Below are 17,511 nucleotides of genomic sequence, written 5' to 3'. Positions count from 1 at the left end.
ACCTCCGTGTCCTCCAGCTGAATGACCAGCCAGGAGATAACATACAAGAGCGACACAAGCATCTCTGTGCAGCCCAAACATGGTGGGCAGAATGAGCTCTTGGCTTAAGGCTGTGTCCATCGCCACACATCATTATTACTGTCGTCTGCTTAAATTATACAGTTGGAAAAGCAACAAAATGTTATTTTTAGAACCGGTTCGAGACATCCAGAGTGTTGTCAAAGTTGTCCAAAAAAATAAAATGCCACGTGGACAGTCTCCCGAGTTTGTCTACGGACAGTTCCTGTTGCCGAGCTGGTGCTGTGGGACACTGCTCCTGAGGCACACGGTTGTGATAGCCACAAGCAAGACAGGTAAGAGAGAAGTTGTTTCAATCAGAGCATTGAAAAAAATATATATATCAGCACAAACTGAAAATCTTTTTGACATGTTTACATCATGCTGTCTCTTAGCCTTGGCCTATCAGTCCTTACAATGCTGCATGCACAGTCCTTACTTTGAATCTAATTTTGTCCTCTCCAACTGCTGCTCCAGGATCACTGCCCTGCGGCGCTCCTCTTGGTACTTGTGCTCTGCCTCCGAACACATCTGGTTCATCTCTCTCTCCCTGGAAGGTTCAAACAATTTGGTAGTTAGATGAAAATTGAATGAATGACATTTCTCTCAACAGACTGTATATAGGCGAATGAAGCTTTAGACGGACAAAGAGGTGAATAAAAATAGGTAAACTTCTTAGACAACAATTGGCTTGAAAAATCGACGTCATTGTGTACATGACTTATTATTAGACTTCAGCCTGGAAGTCACAAAATGAACCACAGAGCTGTCATTAGTGCATTAGTGCACCCCTCAGTTTTGATGAGTATTTAAGATAAACAATCAACAATGATGGAAACAACCTGGTCACAGAGCAATGACAAGTAGATGGTCTTCAAATGGACATATACTTGTATGTAGCACTACAGCCTTCCTCAACAACCTCTATGTAGGTCATTTTGATTTTTATGATGCACATAACTATCGAGACTGCAAATTGAAAAGATGGAGAATAACATTTCAAAGGTTTCCTGCTGCTCATTTGAATTATTTTACACCTGCAAACAAACTCTCAGTTCATGGGTATTGCCAGCGCCCGAACAAGAATGCATGCTTTTGTTGTAGCAGCTGACAATACTGACATGTTATATAACAATAACATAAGTCTTTATGTTGACCAAAGAATGCTAACAATGGATAGGTTTCACACACATACACACACATACACACACAAAAAAAAAAATCCATCACCATGTTTGATAGGTACAAGATAATGATGCTGCTCCCAATCTAGCAGGAGAGCTACTAGACTGGGAACAGAGCGCAATACGCAGTGACAAAGATAAAAGAACGAAAACACTCTTGCTTTTGAAGAGCGTCGGTGCTGCTGGCACAAAAGGTTAATCTATTTCTGTTTTGGTATTTTGCAAGAATCATTTTAAAATGTTTTGAAGCTACTGATGAAGTGATATTTTCTGATCTGATATTGCTTCTCTGAGATGTGAATTTCAACAGCATGACCCACTGACAGAAGAAAACTGTGAATGATAACTTGGAAAACATTCGCAGATATAAAAGATTATATATATATATATATATATATTACCTAGTCTGTAGGACTTTGACCAGCTCAAGGAGTCTGTGGCTCTCCATGTTGTACTCACTACACTGAGTCATCAGTGCACTCACATCAGATGAACATTGTAGACATTTTGAAGAATTTAGATCCCTGAGAACAAAAGATACAACATTAAAACATGTTTTTTTTATTTTGTATTATTTCACAATGTTGCATTAATTGCTGTGAAGCAAATCTATCAGTATGGTACAGGACTGGTATGAATACACTTACTTGAATTCTCTGCTACTCACAGCAGGCAGCACCAGTTTGTGACCAAATTTAGAAACTGAACTGAAGAAAACAGTTGGCTGTCATCAGTCATATTAACAGAAATCCCACCGGATTATGCTGACAAAACTGAGGCATCACACAAAATCAATAACCTGGTTATAGAAAGTCCCCCATTAACCAGGGGGACTTATTAATCCTTCATTTGTCAGACAAGATGTCTTTGAAACTCAGTGTTTCTGTAACAATTAGCAAAGGAGATCAGTTTAAGATGCATAAGATTGATAGATATTTCTATTCAAGTGAACTAAAAATATTCTGAAATACTTCTGTGATTATTTAACATGATTACTGTCAGCACACGTACCCTGAAGATGTAATTATCTTGGTAATGTCTCCCTCTGCAGTGGGAATTCCTGAACTGCAATTTGCTTTGCTGCTGGATGGTCGGTCCACACTTTCCTTCAACTGCTGCAGACACACATTTAATAGCGTGGCAGATTTTTTTTTTAAACAAATGACATTGAATCTCTGAGAAATCACAGAAATACCTTTGCTGCTGTTTTACCTTGTCGGATGGTTGCAGTATTTCCTGCAGCTCTGTGATCTTGGCCTCTTTCTCAGCTACCATCTGCTTCAGCCTCTGAATGAGAGTGTTGTGCTCTGCAGCCTCAGTGCTCAGCTGTCGTCTCGGGCTCTGCTGGGTTGTTTTGCCCGGGACGTTCTGCTGCTGACTGAGGCAGGTCAGCGCCTTCTGCATCTGGGCCTGCTGCTTCTGCCAGAGGTCGAAAAGAACGGTGGGTGAGCGTAGCGTAGTAAAACACAGGCCCGTCACATAAAATCCTCCTATCTGCTATCTTCAAGTCATAAATGTGACATGAAATCCCTCATTAGTTATTATAGTTGGTCTGTATCACAGCAGTTATATAGTGTATTTATTCAAACCTATAATTTGTAATGTTTCAGCTGTTTTATGGAATATTTATATCTGAACAACAAATTGTCAGATAGGCTTTAATAATTACAAATTCAAACATGTTTAACTCATGAGCAGAGCTAAAATACTAAACATATTCCTGTTGTCAAAACTCCAGTTCCAGTATTTTGAATATTACTGTGATTGACAAAATTTCATGATAATTTGGGCTCATGAGCAGTAAGTAAGTAAAATAATGTCTCACAATTCCTAAAATTGAGATATCAGATATACCTGCAATAATATAACTATATTTGTCTCTAATCTAATGTCTTACCAAGAGAGCCTCCACAAGCTCATCGTCGTGTTTACCCTTCTCCAGTAGGGTGGAGATCTGGGCCTTCAGAGTTTTCATTTCAGTAGACAGAGATTTGCTCCTGGCTTTAGTAGCTTCCAGCTTTTTCTTCACATCCTCGTGTTCTTTCACGAGGGCCTCATAGTCCACAGAGATCTTCTGTAGATGCGTAGAAGGAGAGTAGGGCCTTTGTACATTAACAAATTCACGTCATACAACTTACAATTATTAATTACACACCTCAAAAGCCTCCCTCTTTTCCTTCTCGAGAGAGCGGATGTAGCTGATGTTCCTGTCCTGGGGGGAAGGTTTCTGAAGGACACCCAGGCCCAGTAGCTCTTCCTCTACACTCAGGGCACTTGAGTGTCTTTGCTGTGTTGACTGGTTCAGCTGCTGCTCGAGGTCCCGCACCTGTTGTACAATGCAGTTTTGTTCATGATGACTTCAGGCATTTACTAGAGAAATGTTGAAATTCAACATTTTATTGACAATAAATCATTTTACTTTTTATAAGAACCTATGACGGAAGATTATACGTTCTAGCTTACCCTTGTCTGAAGAGTCAGTATCTGCTGTGACCGACCTCTAAAGCTCCCAGGGCAGTTTAGTAATTGCTGAAAGCTGACGTCCTCTCCAACCTCACTGATCAAAACCTGCAGCAGTTCATATTTTGGAATCCAGATATGACTGGTGATCTGTCACTCATCCATGTGATATTCTTTATGGGTAATTAGACTTAAGGCAGAAAAAAAGATAGGCCTCTACCTTCTGAGCTACTTTCAGCTCCTGTTTGGAGGACTGAACCTGGTTGCGATACTCAATCACCTTCAACTTGGTAGCTGCTAATTTCTCCTGTAGAGATTTGACCACCAGATTTTCCTGCTTTTGGGAGACAGAAATATACGATTCTATGAGTCGCCATGATTAAATTTAGGAAGATCAATATCACAATATTATCTTTACATTAAAGTTTACCTCAGAGTCTTCAGATAAGCTCTTATCCAGTGACTTTGGGTCCTTCTTTTTCCCAGGTAACGAGTGCACAAAAGCAGCCTGCAGCTACAGAGAGGAGAGTAACATCACCGGGAATGTGTTGCTTTCCAAGAAGTAGTACAATAAACCTTTAAGAGTGACGTGCTGTAATGATGAACTTCTGTCCAACACTCAAATTAAATGATGAACCTAAACTTTACCTCTCCCTCAAGCTCTTTGATTCTGTTGCCATTTCGCTTGGATTTAATCTTCTCTTGCTCAATTTCTGCAGTTAGCTCTCTGGTTTTCTTGGACAGCTCCACAATCTTTGTGGCAGCTGCAGCTCCTGCTAAACCCGACGTGCCTAAAATGATGAGCGGACGAGGCATAAAGAGGCTGTGGCGAATCTGTTAACACAGATGTGCAAAATGTGTAGAACTGAAGGCGTTATACCCGCTAAAGCCAGTCTTTCTTCCTCTCTTTTCTTCTTCAAGTGTTTAATTTCAAAATCCTTTTCACTCAGAAGTTTGAAGAGCCGACCGTTTTCATCCTTCAGCTCCCTCAACTGGTCTAGCAGTGTCTGATTCTCATTCTGCAGCAGCCTGTAGAAAGAAAATTAAAATGAACACTTGTTTTCATCCATCACCTAAGGCTATTCATCATAAATAATAAAGATTTCCAACCTTAAATATTTTACAATTCATGTTTTTTTTATTTAGCCTGTGAAGTATCAAAGCAATCTAAGCTGCCAATGAGGACAACAACTTTGATGTTTCAACCTGGGTAAGACTCACCTGTCTTGGGTATTGTCTGCCTGGATACCGTGCTTAAATAGGTTCAAATCATCCTGGGTGCCACTGACATCAAGCTTTTCCAGTTGTTTCTCCTTTTTTCTGTCCAGTTTTCTCTTCTCCTGCAGTTTTTGTAGCGCTTGAAACTGAAGCCGCATCTCATTCATTTGATCATTGGGCTCCATGATCTATGATTTATAGCATGGAGGAGAAATTCTGCATGAAATTCTACCAAAGGTAGAAACATTTTAATTAAAATCAATACTAAGACTAAACATTGTGTTATATCGTGAACATTCATTATCTGGGATTTGTACCCTGCAGTAGGAATGAAGCCAGTTTTCAGCTGCTTTCTTACTGCTATCGTTCTATATTTTCCTAAAACACGTAAGTGTAAATAGTCTACACATAAAAGCAACAAAACAAGGGTCCTTCTCCAACATGGTGCCCACCTTCTTGTTATTGATTTATTGCCTAACTTGTGAGGCTGATGACCACATTGATAGCCGAAATAGGTCAAGATAGGAGTTTAAACTGATCGAAAGTGACAGTTTTGCTGGATAAATTCCAAGTCATTACGAGGTTGAGTTTGCAGAAAGAGTAAGAAACTCACCTGACATTTATCCAAGTATTGTCCTCGTAAACTCCATTGTTTTTTAGGTGAAAAAAAAACAAACAAAAAACCAGCCCCTTCACGGACTGCGACGCTTCTGTATCCATAGCAACGGCCGTTCAGAGACTTCGAACAAGATCTCGCGGGAGCCGAACTGTAATCATAACAAACAGCGCGCGCTCGGGGCTTTACCATTGGCTCATCTGTTTGTGACGTTTCCAGCAGAGCTAGTTGTTTCCAGGTAGTCAGTTCTGTGGGTTCTTCCCAAGTTTGTATCTTTAATTGAACAACCCCCCCCAAAAAAACTACCAGTGAGTGGTCAAAACGTTTTTTTACTTAGAAATTAGCTAAACTTTCAGAAATTGAATTTTGCGTTTCCCATAACCCAGACCTGAAAATGAATTTTCATTAGTAGGCTATTAGTGTCTTGATTAACATTATAGCGCAAAGAGGAGTTATAAAACAAAGCCACGGTAATAAGACCCGTCAAAAAGTGTGATTTATGGAAACGTAAAGTCAAGCCTTTTTAATTGAACATATCCTACATAACTACACGGAGGAACAGCTCTACAACGTTTTGTCAAACTGTGAAAGTTGCTCTGATTATTATGTCATGTCAAATAGGTAAATACACAAAAGCACGTTTTATTTTGTTAGGTTTTTTTTTTTATACTGGCTATAGGTCCATTCAGTCCATGTTTCAAATAGAAAATCTTTCTCATTTGACAGGAAGTCTCAATGGAGCTTTAAAAGTTACTCTAGACCAGACTCGGATGTGGAAGTAGGCCTCCCCCTTCAGGACACTGCTTGGTATAACTGTGAGTAGTCAAAAGAACAATGGGATCTGCACTGTCATGCTTACAGGCCAGATGTTATTGAGAAGACTTAAACAGGTACGTGACATCCGTGCCGTTCAGAATGAAACCAGATAGTCTTTTAGAGCATCTTGCCACCATAAATTGATGTAAATCATTTTCTGTGTAAAGGAAACGTCTTTCATAAAAGCATAAAACACCAATATATTAGCTACCAAGAGCAGTTTTATTATTTGATTTTGGCAAAAAGGACATTTAAAAAAAAAAATGTAATGGTTTGGAGTATTTTGCACACCTATAACCCTCAAAGAAAAATAATGTATACACAAGAATATGATTTTCTATAAAGTATAGTCAATTGGCAGTTTATCAGGAACACCTCACAAAAAAAAAACCAAAGTGTATGCTCTTTTTAAAAAAACAAAAACATTATTGTCATTGTGGAGTCGGGTTTTTTTTTGCGATACTGTGGAGTTTACTATGTTTTACTGACAAGCGTTTCTACTATTGTGTCTGTAGCCTGAACTGTTGACAGCATGTGCTTTAGCTGCAGTAGGTGTACTAAACAACCTGGAAGCTGAGTGTATAATAAAGGCTCCAAAAGATAAAGACAATAGACTTTCAGAATTACTTGACTGGCAATTTATGTTTGCAGAGGAAAAAATAAACACTTTCAGAAACAGGATGTGATTGTTTTTGCACACAACAGTCAACTCAGCTTTGTGAATAATTTAACGAGGTATCTATGCATATCACAATGTAGGTTACATGACATTTTAGAGGCTACTACAGCTCACAGGCGAAACTCAGTTTGTTTAGCTCATGAACATTGGACCCCTGAGTAGTACCACATAATCATAAAAATATGAAAATACTGCAAGAAATTAAAAAAAAAAAAAAAAAAAAAAAAAAGTTGGCTATTACAATAAAATTGTGTAAAGGCTATTGAATTAAATCACCCATTTTAATGGTACAAAATATATTTTTGGTTTTGGTAAGACATATTTCCATATCTTTATGTATGGAATAATGTGATGCTGCGCTGAGTCAGAAAACAGCAAAGAGAAATCAATTTCTAAAAGGCATGAAGTTGAAGTTGACTTTTGAGTTCAAGAGGTGCGATATGTTCGCTGACATTTAAGGAAATTGCAGAGGCCATGGAAGTTCCACTTTCATTCAATGTTAAGCTAATATATTGTAATTTTTTTATTTCGAGTTTTTCTTCATAACTTCAAAAAATAGCCTCAGTCTGCAGAAAATGCTGATTTCCCAAACTCATCTTTTCCCCTGTGCCTTTGCTTTTCCTGCATTATCTAACGTTACCTTTTAGCTTGCTAAATTGTTAGCCTGTGTAGCTTATCTTTATAAATGTATGAGACCTTGATAAAAAAAAAATATATATATATATACATATATATCTTGGGTGCCCAAATTTTTAAGTGCTAATCCTTTACTTTCTAAAATTGCACAAAACCCAATTTTTTTTTTATTTTTTTTAAAGTTTGTTTCATCTTCACTAACCTCTTCATGGTGATAGAAACTTTTACCAACGTTAGGAGTGTAACATATTAAAACCGTTGAGATCAATACCCCTTGTTTTAACTACAGAAGCTATAGCTTGACCCTCTGGTACACTGTGAAGAGCTAGAGTGATCATGGAAGTTATAGCTATGTACAGTGGGTGAGAGGTGCTGAAGAGGTGTGTGTGCAATAAAAAATTATGATACAACTGTAAAGAAAAGGTGCACACCTTAATCTGAGGTAATATTAAGGGACAAAGTATCCGCATGAGAGTCCATGTTCACTTCTCTGCTTTCTGTTGTTCTTCTCTGGGCTTCACAATGAAGTCTTTGTACATTGAATAAAGGACCCCTAAAACAAACAAACACACAAACAAAATAAAAATGTAATTTACATGACAACCATCACAGCTACTTCAAAACAGACCGGGAAAATCTGCAGTTCAGACTTTATCAAACGTGACGCTCCACAATACGTACCAACGGTCATGGCTCCGACCACAAAACCTTGAGCAGCAACACGCATGTGGATCAGGTGCACCGACATTTTTGTATCTCCCCGGCTTTTCATTTTCATCAGTTTGTACCCAACAATGGCAAAGAATCCAGCCAAACCTGCAACAAGCAAAAAAAAAACGTGATATTTATATACAAAGATAGATAGATGGATAGATGGATGGGGAAGCAAGGCATCCAGTAGTTTAATACAATTCTACTCATAAAAACAACAACATTTAAGCAGTACACACACAATTGAATTAGCCTGTGCAATATAACTGCTCTAAACATAAAGATAAAATAGCTGAGCTCCAAAGTCCCGTCCATATTAAGATGACTAATGCTGAATATGAATAATTCCACAAGGCAAATGGTCACTTTGAAATGACAGTAAATGGTGACTCGAAGTCAAGTGAAATCACTAAAACTAAAAACTAAAAAAAAAAAAAGTGCATGACGTCAAAAATCCAAATTGCTAACAAACTTATGAATTTAGTTTGAACTGTTCAGTGTGTTTGCTTGTACTCTTTTTCCATGATGCAACAGCGCAGCCACAAGGTGTACTCACCCACTGGGACGAATGGATTCTCCTTTGCTTTTCGCATGAATTTGGACTCATTCTCGTCGTAGGCAGACATCTCGACTAAAAATAAGAAAAGACGAAGAAGACAATTAGTTGTTACGTGTTTGTTGGGAAATATTCGCCAACAAAACCGTAAGCTAGCTGGTTTATTCAATGTAGATGGGATCGATTTGATTATATATATATATAAAAAAAAATCTACATTGTAAACCTAATTGCCAGTAAGCTTTAAGTTCTACCTACAAAAAAAAAACCTGTCATGATTTAGGCTTTAAAATCGTGTTTTGAACTGGCTTGTAAGGGTCTTTTCCAGAGCTAATGTGCTATTAGCTCTGGAAAAGACCCGCATGAAGTGGTCAGAGGTTAACATGAAGGGCAGGGAGAGAAAACACACCTTTTTATAAGCCTGATATTAAATACTCTTAATTAGTCTTCACTTTGGTAAAAAAAAAAAAAACATCTATTACGTAACGATTAATTATAAACTTTTTAAGCGTCCGGTGAGAAATATAACAATCGACAGCTCGGACCAGCTCAGTTTTACCAGCAGATAAAAGCTTCCTCTCACCACAGCAGGCCGGACTGCTTCTTACCTGATTTAAGGACAGTGTTGATATTTCAAAAATAACTTATCCGGAGAGTTTTGTCGAGTCCCCTGAACCACACTTTGCACGGTTGTAGGAAGTAATTATGCCGGCTGCGTAACAGACAAAGCCAACTGTAACGCGCAGGTCCGACGTTAGTTACGCGTGTGTTGCGTTCACGTTACAATAGAAGATGGTAAATACGAGTGACTTCTTGGGAATGTTTCGTACACTTCCACCACTGCTCGTGGCATTGGTGAAAATCCCTCTTACCTTACACACACGTTGAATGTCGAATGCACACGGCACGTCGGTGTGATATACATTCGTGGTTATCGTTACGTGCGACTGTAATTGTAATATTTCCAATAATTCGGGGAGCGCTCTGAACGCAGCACCAGATGTACGCCAACAGCCTGGGAAATCAAAGATGGTGAAATGGATGCCAAATAGTGCTCCCAATCCCAAGAGCCGTGTCGTCTGTTTCGTCATGAAAGCGAAGAGTAACTTTAACAGTCTGTCTGTCAGGTGATAATTAGAATGACGGTGTTACACTTTCAGCTGTAAATACAGCAGCACGGCATTTACTGTCGGCTAAACTGGAGAAGCTCACCGTTTTTACTGGTCAGAGTTGAACAGTTCAGTCGCTCTAATGAGATTTTTTTTTCCACTCTATCTCTGTCCCTAACTAAACCACGTTGGTGTGCGCGTTCATACGATCCTCTCCTGCGCGATATCATCTTACTATAAAGTGACACAGCACGATTTATCGATACCTAAAAGAAGGCGGAAGTAGATGGGGCGGAACTCTCTTGGTCCACTTGTTCGTCTCTGGGGGTGATGTAACCGTGGGCTCCACGTCACGTGACAGAGTCGCACGTTTTTGCAACGTGCAGCAGAACAAGAAAGTCTAGTCATGATTACATTTAAAAGAAATTCAGGTTGGTAGGTCACATGCCAAAGTTTATGTCTCTTTTAAAAAAAAAAAACAAAAAAAAAAAAACACGTTGTGTTGTAAATTTAACAACTTTTAGTCCTATTTAAAAATTCAGGTTTTACATAAATAGGAATAACATTTTAGGGAAATAAAAGGAATGATAATCAATAATTATCAATGAAGGGTGAATAAGAGCACTAAATGTAATACCCAATCATTATCGTTATATGGAGAATAATGGCAGCATCAGTCTGTCTGTGTTTTAACACATTTCACTAAATAAATATCAGTATAGTATCAAACATGAGGCATTTGAGGCATCTTCTTCGTGTAGGCTTTGCCGTTTTGTTGACTTAGAAATGTTTCCTATATGAATCATGCATGACTATTATTTGTTTACAGTTATTATTTACAAATAATTGCACCAAAGCCTTAGCGGAATGCAATCTGTATAGTGAGCTTTAAAAAACAACTTAAAGATTTTATATAGAATTACAGTCTAATCAGGCAAACAAGTTGCAGCAGCAGCAGAATGAATCCCTTGTTTCTTTAAAAATAGCACTTTGCCATGTTTATATAATAGCTTCTGCATTTGCGTCCAGCCTTCTTGAGGATGGACATAAAAAAACAGCTTTGAAGTCCGTAACGAGTCTGTGGCATTTCCTTTATGCAATTACAGACTCAGTTTCCTCTGATCATACACCAGCAGACCCTCATGTTCACTGTAGACTGAAGGACAGATGTAAAAGTGGAAGCGCAGTAATCAGCCATCCCTTACCTTCCAGACACACTTCTAAGAACACAATGAAATGCAAACATTTTATAGATATTTCCATTTTCTTGCACAGTGTTTTGTTGTGTCATACGTTGTAAACTAGCCTACCTTCCACTCCAAAATATAAGTTTCTTTACTGACCTGAAAAAGTAATGTTGAAAATTATCAAGTAATATATCATTTATAATTTAGATTGTGCAGCTTGTGCACAGACAGGGAGATGACACTGCTCTGGACCTGCTTTAAAGGAAACAGTTGTATTAAAATAGCCCAAACAAAAACAAAGAGCACAGCTCCATCCAGGGGTGAATTTGAGAATGACTGCCGAGTTGAGATTCGGCAGTTTAAGAAAATAGGAATAAAATATTCATCATGTACTTAAATTAGTATGAATTCAGTCCATTAAAAACATTACTGCAAATCAATACATGTGTTTGGAGGTTATCATTATTGAATGGTAGCATATTCGATGAAAGTCTCACTGTCCTCAATCATTAACTAAATGAAAAACAAAAAGATCTCCAGTCATCAGCAGCAACAAGTAAATACAGGTTTGTCATAGTTTCAGATTTAAGCAATCCAATGGCTAAATATCATCGGCTACTGAACATTTGACTGATCAAAAACTCAGCTGAAGTTAAATCTATCCGATCACTGAACATACCTACAGAGAGTTACATCTCAGCCGTAATGAACCTGATGGTCGCAAGAACCAAATTTCCTCTTTTTCAGTCTCCTCCAACCTTGAATAAGAAGGCCATCCTTAGCCAGAAGGGGTCGGGGAGATTTAGCCCCGAGTAACTACCCAATAATAACTCAACATTTACAAAACCTATGATATTACACTCATAGGATAGAGGAGTGTGACAAGATGCTCAGAAAGTTTGTGATTACTTGGTGATATATAGAAATGTCATGTTACAGAGGATTTGTACACAATTGATGCAGTGAATTCACAAACAGCGGATTAGGATCACACTGAAATAAGAAATGAATGGGTGCCCTGATATATTTGGTAGATTCTGAATATATTATTCTATGTATGTTTTGCGTAAGAATCACTTGGTCTAAACATTGAAAAATGCACAGCTGATTTCCACGTGTCTGTATTTATTTCCTAAAATTATAATTGCCAGTCTATTGTGCTTCTAAATCCCATCTTTATATCTACACCTTTAACTTCACATCACGGAGCTCAGTAATTCGATGCTCAAGGCAATACATCTTGAACTAAAGAAAGCCGACAAACAGGATGTGGGTTGAACTGTGAACTCAAAGCCGCTACAGCTTTTTACACCAGTAACACAAATGCTCCAGTAGGTTGTGCTACATGTCCACCGAGGGGGCGACACAAGAGGCATGCACATCAATATCCACCTTGTAGACGTTGTACATAAGGTTACTCTGGAGAATTCTGTTCAAAGACATTTTGTCAAAACATTACTTTGCTTATTGTACTAACCTTCTAGACAACAAAAAACATGGGGCTGAAGGGCTCTTAATTTGGCTCAAAAAGTACTTTTTGTCATATTCCTAAATACTCAATACTTTTAAATACTAAATACTTTTTTGGCTCAAAAAGTACTTTTTGTCATATTCCTAAATACATCTAAATAGGCCCAGATTCTTTGTGGGGAAAATAATTAAAAAGAGAAATGCAGTTGCCTCAGTAATAACTTGATGTATTTAAGTTTAGGGTCACCGTAATGGTATTAAATGTGTAACTCCCATCAGATGGGGCAAATGTTATCACAATTGTGCCCAAAACTTTAATCTGTCTGTGATCACAGCACTGACTGACCTATTAACCTATTAATATGGATATGGGATTATATGTCTGTTTCCACCTTTCCACTCATTAACACCCTTATTTGACCAAAAGATGACAATTTATGTCTCTGACAGGATTGAAACAGGTATATTTTCCTGGTTTAGATAAACCTGTGGTGTGCTCCAGTCTCTAATCTTGTTTTACAGTGTCATTGCTCTTTGACTCATGTCTTGGAACCATCGTGAGTAAGGTTTATTCACCAGTCACAAAATGAATCAGCAACTGACGCATTAACAATCAACAATTGAAAAGATCAACATTTTTACTCACAATCTTTCTACTTGATTTAATCATCCAGATGACGTAGTTGTTTTCCTTATTGCATAATAATCTGTCTAATCGAGCACTCATGTGACACTTTGACTGTTGAGTGTTTGCAAGTCAGAGGGGAAGCGACCATGGTGAGGTTCATGCTGTGCGTTGGTGAAGATGATCGTCTTTGTCAGAGTGCAGTTTATGAGAACATCGCTGAAGACGCCACTTTTCTTCATGCAGTACAAAATGGATACCAGGCATGTATGTTTTCACTTTCAAAATTACCATTGCAGTAGGAATGACAGTAATCACTGGAAAACTTACGCATTTCGGAAAAAAAAAAAACACATGGGAATTTCCTCTTTATGTGGAAGCACAGCCTAAGCATTTCCTGGAATTTTGAAAGTGACTCTGCACAGAAAGGGAGGAGCGAAAGTCAGTTTATTTTGTTGAATGTGGACCTTAACTTCAAATAACATCGTGGCTGTCAAAGAGATCAGTCATGGGCCTGCTGCTGCCGATCCTCCTTGCCTTTCTCGCTGCTCTGATCGGAGGTCTGTACCTTCTCGGGGTGTTTCGACAGAGGCGACTGGGAGAGCCACCTTTGGATAAAGGGCTAATCCCATGGCTGGGTCATGTCTTAGAATTTCGTAGGGACACATTCAAGTTCCTGGAGAGGATGCAGAAAAAATACGGCGATGTGTTCACGGTACAGCTGGGGGGGTTTTATTTCACATTCCTTCAAGATCCTCATTCCTTTGGGTCATTTGTAAAGGAGAGCCGTGAAAAACTGGACTTCAGCAACTTCGCAATGCAGCTGGTGCGCAAAGTGTTTGGCTATGAAGCCGTCAAGGAAGAACACAACATGCTCCAGATAAGCAGCAACAAGCATCTGAAGGGGGAAGGCCTGGAAGTAATGACACAAGCTATGATGGAAAATTTACAGAACCTGATGTTGCACGACATAGGCTCAGCTGCAGACCTGAATACCTGGATGGAAGACGGCCTCTTCATTCACAGCTACAACATTGTTTTCAGAGCTGGCTATTTATCTTTGTATGGCAACGTGCCACACAAGTCAGAAGGCAGTGAGGAGCAAGCCAAAGAGAAAGACAGAGCCGAATCGGAGGCCTTGTTTTACGAGTTTCGTAAATATGACCAACTGTTCCCCAACCTGGCTTACGGGATCCTTCCACCGATGGAAAAGATAGAGGCGTTCAGGTTGCAGTCGTTCTTCTGGAAAGCTCTGTCAGTGCAGAAAATGAAGGCCAGGGACAACATCAGCCGCTGGGTGTCGGAAATGCAGCAGGCTCGAGAGGAGATGGGGATGAAAGAGTCGATGATAAACAAGTACATGTTTGTGCTTCTTTGGGCCTCTCAGGGTAACACGGGACCTTCTGCTTTCTGGCTGCTCCTCTTCCTCATGAAACACCCAGAAGCAATGACAGCAGTGAAGGAAGAAGTAGACAAGGTCCTGAAGGAAACCGGGCAGGAGGTCAAACGAGGCGGCCCCCTAATCAACCTGACCCGTGACATGCTGATGAAAACGCCCGTCCTGGACAGTGCTGTGGATGAGACCCTCCGACTCACCGCTGCTCCCCTCCTCACCCGGGCGGTCCTCGAGGACATGACCCTCAAGATGGCTGATGGGCGCGAATACTCGATTCGCAAGGGCGACAGGATGTCAGTCTTTCCCTACAGTGCCGTTCACGTCGACCCAGATATCCACTCCGACCCTCACTCTTTCAAATACAACCGCTTTCTGAATCCAGACGGGAGCAAGAAAACTGATTTCTACAAATCAGGGAAGAGGGTGAAGTACTACAACATGCCGTGGGGCGCCGGGGTCTCCATGTGCCCCGGGCGCTTCTTTGCCACCAACGAGCTGAAGCAGTTTATTTTCCTCATGTTGGTGTATTTTGAGTTTGAGCTGAAGGATCCGGATGAGAAGATACCCGGGATTGACTTCAGGCGATGGGGTTTTGGATCGATGCAGCCGGACAGAGATGTTCAGTTTCGATACAGACTCAGATATTAAACCAATCACATGAATCATAGTGCGATTTTAAACATCTCTATAAACTATCAGTTGTTCGTCATGTTCCTACGAACATGACAGCATGTTGTGCAATGAAATGTTTTGTATTAATGCTGATGATTCAATGAGCAGATTGTGGAAGTAGTTGCAAAAGTTACATATTTTAGATATCGTTTTGAATATTACTAAATTGTCAACTCTATTCAAAATAAGTACTAATATGTATGCAAATGGGGATTTTGTGATTTGAAGATTTCATTTATATAACGTCCTCTCTTATGATCAGAAATCCCAGATCAGAGAACAGTTTAATCTGGTCAACAATGATTTTGAATAAACAAATACAATTTAACAGTGACTTTCTTTTTTTCCAGGATGATAATTTTAACAGGTGATGCCATATGTACACTTGTACGATGATACACCATGAAATGTCAGTATCTAGCAAATAGCAACATTCAGAGGTGAAGATTTGTATGGAGTTATCATTTTAATTTTGTGTATACCACTCTATGTTAGCTGCTGTTGAAGGAGACAGGCTGAATGTTTAACTCCACTGGAATGAGAATGGATGAGTAATTTCACCTGAAATATACTTTGCCTGATCCTGTCGTTTTCCACCTACTGCAGTCTGCACGTCATTACAGATATTACTGATTAGATGTCTTTAGATATTTATGCCTGACATAGTAATGATTCCCTGAATGTGAGGCCAAGGATCTCAGGAACTAACTGTTCATGATAAGGGTTGATTGTGGTCATGCTGGGCACAACCTTCTTAGTCTCTTAGTCTGGCAGTATTCAGCCAAGGACACGTTCGTATCATTGTTGGAACCAATGTGTTCCCGATAGTTGAACCCTTGTGCGAGTTTAGACAGAGTGGTTTAGCAACCGTGCACGGCCACACGTTGTGGCCTCTCCCCTCCATCGAGCTGCTGCCAATAAACATCACTGCGTTATCAAATTATGACCCAGAACGGTCTCCTCTAACTTCTTCACCTCATCTCCATGGTTTCCATCGCAGATGTGTGTCGACCTCCCTCTGCTTTGGGGTTTGAAGCATTTCAACTTGACCCTTGCATCTCACGTCACTCACCGAAGCACCATCATGGGTTTGATTGATTTTTCTACACCTTATTGACACATTGAGTCAGTTCATCAGAGACGTCTATCACTGGAGTCGGGGCAGATACAGGATCAGTAAGAACTTTCAATGGTTTAGGCAATAGAAAGCTGCCGCCAACACTTGGGAAGATACAAGACAAGAATAATAAAATAAATGGTTGTGGATATCATTTGATAATCTGGAGGAACTTTACATTTTAAAGGCCAACACAATATTTTTCAGTGCAAACACTGATTTATTTTAAATTTTCTTTTAATTTTTGCAGATTTGATTTCACATCCATTTTAACATTAGTTATTTAATTTATTGATCAAAAATCACATCTCTGTTTGTGTAACAGCAGAGAGTGCAGATGTTATCTCTCATGTTTGCACACATACTTAATCTGTCAGTCAAGATCAGACCCATGCACACACTATAAAAGTGGTGTCACTGTTCACTGCGAGGTCAAGGTCAGGTTTTACTCAGGGACGTTGACTTTCCGGAAACAGCACAGACTTTCTTTACGTGATGGTGCGATAACACACGTCTGTTTTTAGAGTTTTTCTAACCTGTAGTAAAACCTTTACGTGGCCAAGATAAGAAATCACATTTTATGATGCCGAAGCCTATTGGAGGAGAAAAAAAGTACAGTGAATTGCTCAATTACCGATTGCGAAATTTAAACATCATCATTAGACATTGTTTAACCCTCGTGTTGTCCTTGGATCAAAATGACCCGCAGCTGTGTTCAACCAAGTTCTATTTTATTTTCATACTTTTTGGGATCATTGGTGACAAGGAGGCTGTGAGGGTTTCTTCGAAGAATGATGACCAATGATCCCAAAAAAATATAAAAATATAGAAATAAAATAGAACTTGGTTGAACACAGCTGCGGGTCATTTTGACCCAAGGACAACACGAGGGTTAAACTCACCATATAAATTGGATGGGACTTTAGCATGTAATATTAATATTAATATTAAAATTATATTAATATAAGGCATCTGAGACTAGAAATGGGTATTTTTCTCTCG

At 39.2% G+C, this 17,511-nt stretch overlaps 3 protein-coding genes across 3 annotated transcripts; 1 reads left to right on the top strand and 2 right to left on the bottom strand.

Moving 5' to 3' along the window:
• Window positions 1-154: 154 nt before the first annotated feature.
• Window positions 155-5,586, bottom strand: ccdc13 (coiled-coil domain containing 13). Its single transcript, XM_069158042.1, has 15 exons — window positions 5,533-5,586; window positions 4,923-5,107; window positions 4,582-4,730; window positions 4,350-4,492; window positions 4,132-4,215; window positions 3,922-4,038; window positions 3,705-3,809; window positions 3,397-3,567; window positions 3,139-3,315; window positions 2,454-2,660; window positions 2,253-2,356; window positions 1,889-1,948; window positions 1,643-1,765; window positions 497-607; window positions 155-316 (listed from the first exon to the last, which is right to left on the bottom strand). The coding sequence occupies exons 2-15, from the start codon at window positions 5,102-5,104 to the stop codon at window positions 271-273; spliced, it is 1,779 nt and encodes a 592-aa protein (XP_069014143.1). The 5' UTR covers window positions 5,105-5,107; window positions 5,533-5,586; the 3' UTR covers window positions 155-270.
• Window positions 5,587-6,554: 968 nt separating this feature from the next.
• Window positions 6,555-9,674, bottom strand: higd1a (HIG1 hypoxia inducible domain family, member 1A). Its single transcript, XM_069157610.1, has 4 exons — window positions 9,542-9,674; window positions 8,934-9,008; window positions 8,348-8,482; window positions 6,555-8,219 (listed from the first exon to the last, which is right to left on the bottom strand). Exons 2-4 carry the CDS (start codon window positions 9,001-9,003, stop codon window positions 8,149-8,151), a joined length of 276 nt encoding a protein of 91 aa, XP_069013711.1. The 5' UTR covers window positions 9,004-9,008; window positions 9,542-9,674; the 3' UTR covers window positions 6,555-8,148.
• A 3,822-nt stretch (window positions 9,675-13,496) lies between these two features.
• On the top strand, window positions 13,497-15,720 carry LOC138203057 (5-beta-cholestane-3-alpha,7-alpha-diol 12-alpha-hydroxylase-like). Its single transcript, XM_069157609.1, has one exon. It carries the CDS (start codon window positions 13,833-13,835, stop codon window positions 15,366-15,368), a length of 1,536 nt encoding a protein of 511 aa, XP_069013710.1. The 5' UTR covers window positions 13,497-13,832; the 3' UTR covers window positions 15,369-15,720.
• The last annotated feature ends 1,791 nt before the right edge of the window (window positions 15,721-17,511 follow it).

The sequence above is a fragment of the Embiotoca jacksoni genome, unplaced genomic scaffold (genome assembly GCF_022577435.1).
Source record: "Embiotoca jacksoni isolate LCO1_2020_lvr unplaced genomic scaffold, fEmbJac1.0.p SCAF_22, whole genome shotgun sequence".
Classification (NCBI taxonomy): Eukaryota; Metazoa; Chordata; class Actinopteri; family Embiotocidae; genus Embiotoca; species Embiotoca jacksoni.
This window is presented reverse-complemented; position numbering and strand designations above follow the sequence as displayed.